This window comes from Asparagus officinalis, chromosome 4, assembly GCF_001876935.1.
Source record: "Asparagus officinalis chromosome 4, Aspof.V1, whole genome shotgun sequence".
In the NCBI taxonomy this organism is placed as follows: domain Eukaryota; kingdom Viridiplantae; phylum Streptophyta; class Magnoliopsida; order Asparagales; family Asparagaceae; genus Asparagus; species Asparagus officinalis.
In genome coordinates, this window is record NC_033797.1 from 5,211,115 (window position 1) to 5,220,514 (window position 9,400).

The following is a 9,400-nucleotide window of genomic DNA, read 5'->3' on the forward strand; positions in this document are numbered from 1 at the left end:
CCCGAGGGGGTACAGAAACCTGGCGATGGTGGCGGCGTCGAGGCCATGGCGGCGTCGAGTTTTTCCTCGTTGAGGTCGTGGAGGGACTTGTACCTGTTGTCGTTCTTGCAGAACCCCCTGGCGAGGTAAAGACAGGGGTGACGGAGGTAGCGGCGATGTTGGAGGTTTCGAGTGAGGTTAGAGAGAGGGTGGAAGAGGAGATGAGTTTGTAGGAAGAGGAGTAGATCTAGAGAAGATCTGGAGAAGAAGAAGAGGGTAGTCTGGGAATTTTTTGTCTTGGAAATTGTAAATGGGGCTGATTCACATGGATTTTTTATTTTTGGGGAAAAAACACATTAGAAAAAGTTCAAGGGGCTGAGACACATCAACAATTTAGTTTTGGGGCCTTGAAGCAATTTTTCCTTGATTTTAAAACCATAAAGTTTTATCAATCAATTAATTAAAAAAGAAAGTTTTATCTAGACTTAGAGCATCTCCAACCCTACGCTAAATCCCCAAAATGACGCAAACCTAACGCCAAACACCTCTCCAACCGAGCGCTATTTTGATGATGTGCTACAGTGTTGCGCCAGATTTGGCGCATCACTGTTTCAAGTGTTTGATGATTTGATTAAGAGGGCTTCGAAGCTTGTTGGGGGTGAGAGGGAAGAGGAGAAGCTTGTTGGGTTTGAGAAAAGGGAGAATGTTGAAGAGGAGGAGAAGAAATTGGGGGATTTGGGGCTTGTTTCTTCTCTCAAAACGGAGGTCTCTTCAGCTCAAAACTGAGGAGAAGAAATTTGGTGCTGGGTTTGATGATTTTGTTTTTTTATATTTGTATTTTATTCATAAAATATATTATTATAATTAATTATATGTAATGCATTATATAATTATATAATATATAATTTGTTAAATATTTTAAATAGATAAAAATTTAGAAGATAAGAATCATAAAAGGAATTTTTTTTTTGGTGTAAAATTTGGTGTAATGGGTTGGAGATGAAATAGTGATTTGATGTCAAAACAACACCAATTTAGTGCAAAAACCATACTATTTTGGGTTTTTGGGGTATTGATGCTCTTATGTATCTATAAACTGAAAGGGAAAAAAAACCTCTGAACCCCATTTTTACATCTGCCACTAAATTTAAGGGGTTTTTAGATATTAGTCCCTTAAATCACTCCTATTTTGATATTAGTCCCCCAAATCTTCATATTTTGATATTAGTCCCCCAAATTGCGTAAGTATATTGATATTAGCCTTATGGTTAGTTTGAGTTAGAAACAGAGGGGAATATTCCGTTAAAGTTAACTTAAAACCATGAAACGGCTAAACCTCACACCCGAACCCACTTAAACCCAATAAACCCTCTAGACCTGACCCACGAACACTATTCATCTTCTCTAGCGGTTAGTTTGTGTGGAAACAACGGCTCTTTTCCCCCTCTAACTTATATAAGAGCTTTAATTCATCCCATGCCTCCTCTTCACCTTTTAATGAAGTTCCTCTTGATGGGGGCTAATTTGAGATGTTTTTATGGGTTGCGATGTCATAAACCTTATATCCAACCGTTAAAAGACTCAAATTAATTCCGCACTTAAAAATGATAGTTCTTCATGGTCCTAACTTACACAAAATGATTTGAAGCCTCGTCAATATCCTCAAAGCCCCAAAAAAGAGAGAACTATCACCCTAAAAGTGAGGAGGGAGGGGGGGAAATTTCCTAGAAAACTAAATACTGGTAAGCTTAACCTCAACTTATAAAATGCGGGCAACTTGAAGTTAATGAGCGTGCATGATAATGGAAAATTGAAGTTCATCGACCGGTTACATTAGACCCTGCACACAAATCATAGAAGTACACATTGATTAACTGTCAACCAAGAAGATCCTGAGCTCAACCGTCAATCTCGAAATCCTCGTGCTCAGCATTGATCCAAGGATCGATAGTATGTATTATGTAACACATAAAATGATCCTAAGTACAGGAACCATCGCGTAGTTTCTTGATTATAGACAACCGAATTGATTAGCTTCGATTAGTCCCAGAGGCCGTGCCATTTTCCACTACGACCGCAGATTGATCTGTTGAACAATTGGCAAGTGCTTCCGCTCCCTCTTGATTGCTCATCTCTCCAAAGGTCCTTTTCTTCGCAGAAGTCTTAGGCGTTTCTGTTTCTGTCAACTTTCCATTCTCCAATCCTTTATTACCCTCTGGCTGAGCAACTATAGCAGTTTGATTCTGTGGAATTGGGAGATCAAGGCCGCTTAGCTTGCGATAAACCCTCTCTACAGTTTCACTGACCTCTTTCCCAAGACCATTTCCATCAAGGATCAACTCCCATACTGCCTTGGAAGCCTTCTCGAGTACTGGAGCTCTGCAAAAAGTTCCATCTTGAGGTCAAAAGTCAGAAATCATGATTCATGCTTATTCGTGAAGTCACAAAACAAACAGGTTGAGATGAAGCTGAGGTGCTTTTGAAGAATGAGCATTTGCCTAGTGAACAACCAAGAATTTAACTATTGGTTTCCACCAATGTGGATTAGTTTTTTAGGTCCCATATGTATGGGTATATTAGTATTTAGTAATATTTCATAGATTCAAGTGCAAATGTATTGGTAGCATACGAAGTTAATCAAAGTTAAAATTGTATAGACATTTAAAAGAAAAGGATCTGATAGGAACAATGAACTAAAATACAAGACATAAAACGTAAGATACTGGAAATCAACATCATGACTTGATATGTGTGCATACTTGTATATGTAATACAAAATACCTATGTGATCAGAATACTGTTTATTGAAATTTTGGGAGAAGAAAAAAAAACAACTGAATCATTAAATTGTTAGCGTCTAACGCGGTAACTAAATTGATAAAGAAATAAACAACCAGTCCTATGCTAACCTAATATTAAGTTTCTTCCCTGGCCGAGGCATTTCAGTTTTGTTAAAATATTATTCCATTATATCAGGTGTGCGAGGTATTTCAGGTTCCAACACGCAATCTTTAGAAACCACAGATGGTTCCAGCATGCAATCTTTAGAATTTTTTAAGTGGACGCGGCTCTGCAATGTTTCTAGTTTTCCTGAATGATTCTGGAGTATCTGGTAGATGTCATGCGAGTGTCAATCTGAGACATGCCAGACACAGACGCAAGGCTCGCTTTGAAGTGTCTATGGTTCTTAAATGATTTGTAATTTTATTTTCCAATAGTTCAATGTGAGGTTCCAGATCAACTGGTCTTTTACACATAATTCTCCAGTTACTTGCACCAGCATAACTTCCGCTCTAAAAGGATCTGCAGTTAGTCTCAAGTAACCAAAAGTTCTATACTTATATCCCTTATTAGGCATACAGGTTTTACCTGTTTAAAAGATAGGATTCTAATGATTAATTTGGTTGTGGCAACCAAAATAATGATAACAGAAAACATAGGTTATATGGAAAAGTTCTGTCAGATAAGAACCTCTGCTCATCAGATTTCAAAATAGTAATCAACGAAGATGCAAAATTTCAATGATTGAGTCGACGCCGGAAAGATTTTCCTTTGAAAATGGAAGCATGTTTCTGGAAGCTTAAGCTATCCCCGATGCATATGACGAGCATCATCACACATTTTCTTCCAGAATATACATATAAAATCAGACGCTTTCCTTCAAAAACAGAATTATATTCATCTCACATGAGGCCTGATAACAGAATTTGAACATTTAAGTAGGGATAAAATAAAATACTTACTCAAGTTCTCTTCGAAGCGAATCAAACAACTCCCTCTTGGTTTTGTTTTCTGCACCTGGGGTGTTAAGGACCTTGCTCTGCTCCACCATAGTGATTGTATTCTTCTTCAAGTCCTCCTAAAACAAATATTAAGTGATATAAAACATCTTGAAGCTCGAAGGAGGTTTTGAGTATTCTAATTATAGAAAAAGCTGGCACACGTGACCCACTGGAGGGGATAATTGATTTTCTTTCATTGTTAAGGGGGTTCTCTTGTTCACAATAATGAAAGAGTGCGTACTCCTTTTGTTGTTTATACTTAAACCATAAAGGTTATTGATGTGTAGAATGTACAAAACAGCTAGTATGCCACAACTGCACTGCATAACGCCATCATGATGATGCAAAAATTAAAAGGAGCAACTAAGAAATTTTGTGGCAAAAACATTTGAACTTTGCAACATAAAAAGAATTTTGTAAAGGGGAAAAAAGAGACGACAACAACAAAATGAAGCACTTTATTACAGGTTTTGGATTGGCTACATGAACCCTATCCTTCCATTCAGTTTTGTTTAGGGATATCTCCTCCGTTAAGGTATCCACGATCGTATCTTTTAATTGCTTCCAACAAAGTTCTCTTAGGTCTACCTCTAATCTGTCCTTGCTCCATTAATTATAAAGCTTATCATCTCTCCCATTTGGCGCAATATGTGACAAACCAAAACAAAAGACTTGAGATAAATATAAATATAAAAAAGATACACATGTAAAAAAAATTGTGGCTCTGCATCATATTACAATTTATAAGTACAATATGAAAGATCCAAAGAAATAGATTTTTTTGTGCATTCTAGGGAAGTTCGCAAAGTAGTGGCGACGCCACAGACAAAGTTTGGGGGGCCTTGGCCCCCCACAAAATTTTTGTTAATTGCATATTAGGTCCTTGCTCATATTAGTCCCTCAAGGCCTTAGATCTTTATTATTTTGAACCTAGTCCTTTAGTCATTGATATTGCTATTAGCTCCCTCCAAATTCTCTATGCTATTTTAAGTTAGTCCTCAAATCACTAAAATAGCTATTAAATGCTCCATTAATTATTCCTCCCAAAAAAAAAGTCCTCCAATTCTTATGAGTTGTTTCAAGTTAATCATGACAACTGGGGACTTAATAGCAATGTCAATGATTTGAAGGTCTAATTTTCAAATACCTTAAGAATTGGAATACCTAATAGCTATTTTGAGATCTAAGGACCAATTTCAAACTATTTTAAAATTTGAGGAACCAATATTGAAAAAACCTTTTTAATGAAATAAATAAGAAACAATTATGTATCATGGATGCTTGGCCCCCAAAGGTAAAATTTCTGGCTCCGCCACTATTGCAAAGTAACATTGCAAATTCAGTGGACTCTCTTCGTCATCTATTGGAACGAATACCTATGATTAAAGCAGATAAATTCTATTTTACCAGCCATCAAATTACTTGTGCCTGCAAAGAAGACATGATCAGGTTTTACGTCGAAGACTACTGGATAGTGGATGGACTGAAGTATGTACGGTTTGAAAATAGGAGATGTCAGATTGAGATGAGAAGACTTATTTCCCATGTAATACCATACAACAACTTAAAAGGTATCTTTTACAAATGTACTTGAATTTAGTTTCATTGTTTGTACCTTCATTTTGTATCAAATGCTTATCATTGTCGTTACAATGTTTCTTTGATGTGCACTACGTTGTTATTTCGGCTTGGATGCATGCAAAGCAATATCAGGACAGACTTCACTGGCTTCTTGCCAATAGACATGAAGCCTCCACTAATTTATCAATCAACTTGATATTCACATTGCTTGGGACATTTAGATCATAATCAGTGTTTGGATTGAATGGTCTGTCGTGTATTTCCCACGTCAATGCAAACTTGTATATTACAGCATATGTATATTATAAACAATGAAGTGTGACCTGAATCCTGATATGGACATATAGAGAACCAAATTATCAAGGACTTGAATTCTTTTTGTCGGTCATGAAATACCAATATCAGGCAGTCTGAGCATTAATTTGGTTTTATGCAGTAGTATATTGCTAAACAGTGACGAGTTATTAGCTAGAGAAGTAAAATAGCGACACATATAAACCCTTGAGCAAATTGCAGAAACAAGAGATCATGTGATGCAATACATTAAGAAATACAGGTGCAAATAGAAGCACACAGTACACACATATATGAATTGCACGCAGAAGATGTGTATACAAAACATACAGATAGACAAAATAGAAGCTACTAATTTGTCATCACATTAATCACAGAACAAGTTTTATTTTTGTTGCTAAAAAAGAACTATATAGCAAACTAATACTGAGGAGAGATGCACTCACATTGGCCTTTAGCTGATTAATTATCTTCAATCTTATAGCATCGATAGTTCCATCATTCATAAGTGATTCAAGCACATCATCGGGTGTAATTACGGTAGAGCCCATCACGATCAACAACTATTCCAATGCGTTTAATTCAAACAATGTGGTAATACCACTCTTTATAACCACCCGCGGTTAGTATATGCAAAGTTCAATGTCATCAATATGATAAAAGCCACCAACATAACTAAAAACAAAAAAATTGTCATCAATGAAGAATTCCAGGATTAAACCACACACAAGAAGAAGTCATGAGAAACATGGGGGCTAAATTAATTGAAAGAATATCCCGTCCATAGAGATGAAGCCACCAATCATTTACAGGCTTAAAAGAAACATCCTTGTAATAGATTCAATTGTTCAATAAAGAAGACTCTTTAAAACCTAATATACCAGTTCAATTATTTTTATTATTTGGGGTGATTTTGGGTCAAATTAAGGGGGCAAAAGAGAATAGAGAATAACCAGTATGATTTGGGTTATACTTCACTTTGTTTGGGAGTTTACAAAGGAAGGGTTAGAAAGTTAAATAATGGAAAGGAAAGGTAGGAAAGGAGAGTGAAAAGATAAAATATATTTGGGAGTTTAGTAAGGGAAACTGAAACAAATTTATTTTACCTTGTTTGGGAGTTCTAATAAAGATGAGGGAAGTGAAGTGAATATCATATATATTATATATATATGATATACTATATAGTATATATATATATATATATATATATATATAATTATATTATAGTTATAGCAGCATGAGCAAGAGAGAGATGAGAGAGAGAAAATATTGCGTATGCTTAGTGACAAGCCCAAACTTATGCCTTGCGTTAGTGATGGCTGCACAATCCCCTCACTCATTCAAATGATTGCCCTCTACTCATTCAAATGGCGGGGACACATTCACATGCGCGTTGAGGCAGTGCATGAGGAATATACAATCATTTGAATGCAGTGGAAGGCGGATGTATGCCACCTTCACTACCAAGCACAAACTTTTCGTGCTGGCTACCAAGCATTACCCATATTTTCATATATATAATATATATATATATATATATATACTATATATATATATTAGTATATATATTATATAGGGAGAGGTTCTAATTAAAAACCTCCTTCGCCGTAAAAACTAAAAACCTCCATTCATCCAATGCGCTATGGATTCAGTCAAACAGGTCAACATAATAACATACATTAATTACCTTATTAAACACATGCATAATTACATCAACGCTAGTGAATCCAGATTTCACTGCAGTGATTCGAGCATACGTTTGAAGGTAGCTGAATCTGCGATTCACTGCCGTTGCAAGGTAAATTAATGCATGTGTCTGTTGACTGTTTGGACTGAATCTCAGGCCAATTGGATTCATCTAGATCCAATGGGATGAAGGAGGTTTTTAGTTTTTAGGCCTTAAGGAGGCTTTTTATTAGAACCTCTCCCTATATATATATATATATATATATATTATTATATATATAATATATATATATATATAGTATTATATATTATATATATTGAGAAATATGGGTATGCGCTTGCGTACAAGCCCACAAATTTTGTGCCTGTAGTGATTGTGTCACATTCCCTCATCCACTCACTACTCCATGCTGAATTTCGTTCCCCACATTTGATATGATGTCCGAGCAAGCATTTGCCACACCTCCACTTACCAAGCATAACTTTTTTGTGTTTCGGTACCAAGCATACCCATATTTCTCTCTCTCTCTATACTATATATATATAGGAGAGAGAGAGAGAGAGAAATGGAGCAAAACTTGGTTACAAAGTTGCTCCAAGCAACTTTGGTAGCTGATGCTGACCTTAATTCTTGTTCCCCTTACATCTACATTGGAGTTGGTGCAATGGTGCATTGAGGCTCTATCTTACGAGGTGTGATGTAAGGGCGCAAGATTATTGCCAACATCACTATCAAGTTGCTTGAGCCAACTTGCGCTATCAAGTTTCTTCTATTTTTTCTCATATCATTTATATATATATATATATATATATATATATATATATAAAGTTACATAAATACCCTTACATGTTATTAAGATAAGGGCATATCTTAGCCATTTATTTTAATGTCATAAAGGTGTAATTGTCTTACCATAATGTGAAATTTTACTCTAATTTCCATTGCATCCTCTACCACCCAAACTAGGGGGGAGGAAAATCTAGAGAAATATAACATTCCATTCTGCCATCTAACCCCTCAAAAAAGGAAAAAAAAAAAACTCCCAAACAAGGTTAAAATGAAATTTCATTCAACTTTCATCATCTAACCCCCCCATCCAAACACACCATTTAAGTGGAACTAGAAAAGAGCCATAAATAAAATGAGAAACAAGAAGAAAGAAGAGAGAGAGAAAATATATAAAATAGAACTGCAAAAAATCTTCTCAACACAATGAATTAACTCATAAATACACACACACACACAAAAGTGAAATTTAGCCAAGAAGAAGGGCTCAGTGTGTGTGATATGCGTGTTTGTAATAGGTACTTCAATGGAATCTCTTCATAATCTACTGTAATAGTTGATAGTTAAACAAGATAACTTTTTTTTTATTTTTATTTCTGCTCTTGAAATACTAAATGAAAAGCTCCAAGATTTTACAGGGAAAAAAAAACTTTACATGTATTAATGTACCTCAGGTTTTCAACAAAAACGTTACAATGAACACAAACAATCATCCAAATAACAAGAATCAAAAGTAATATAAACTACCAAAAATTACTGCCGATAGACCCTTTATTAGACATTGGAGTACTCTTCGTTTCCCAAAACCAACGATTTGGTTTTTTTTTTAAAACATCCGATATCGTGTGAATTTTAGCAGTGAGAGGTCCAGGGATCTGATCATAGAGAGAGAGAGAAAAAAAAGAAGAGAACACGAAACGAAAAGGATGAGATTTTCTTGGGAATAAGAGTCAATGAATTACCTTAAATGGAACCGCGAAGGGGATTGAGAGCGGGGATAGCCAATTAAGCTATGGCTTTTTTTTAGGGTTTTCGATTCGGAAATAAACAGCAGGGGAGAGTTTTTGGGGACGTTTTAGGCTACTTAGCACTTGAGTACCTTATAGTTTTTCCTAGTTGTGCACTTTAATACCATTTTTGCAACACTTGTGTACCTGAAGATTTTTATATTTGCACTTTTGAATATTCTTTATTGGCGCTCACATTCTAATTTTAGAATCTTTTTAGAACTGAATTTTGTTTAATTTGTGGTTAGCTTTACCCTAATTCATTTTTAAAATTACCATAAATC

General features: G+C 35.5%; 1 protein-coding gene across 2 annotated transcripts; it reads right to left on the bottom strand.

The window, feature by feature from the left end:
* LOC109836434 lies at window positions 1,717-9,187 on the bottom strand. Of its 2 annotated transcripts, none has more exons than XM_020404331.1 (4): window positions 9,072-9,187; window positions 6,083-6,311; window positions 3,723-3,838; window positions 1,717-2,358 (listed from the first exon to the last, which is right to left on the bottom strand). In XM_020404331.1, the coding sequence occupies exons 2-4, from the start codon at window positions 6,185-6,187 to the stop codon at window positions 2,010-2,012; spliced, it is 570 nt and encodes a 189-aa protein (XP_020259920.1). In that variant the 5' UTR covers window positions 6,188-6,311; window positions 9,072-9,187; the 3' UTR covers window positions 1,717-2,009. The 2 variants fall into 2 exon arrangements, with proteins under 2 accessions (XP_020259920.1, XP_020259921.1); XM_020404332.1 differs by having other exon boundaries at window positions 6,083-6,241; window positions 9,072-9,174.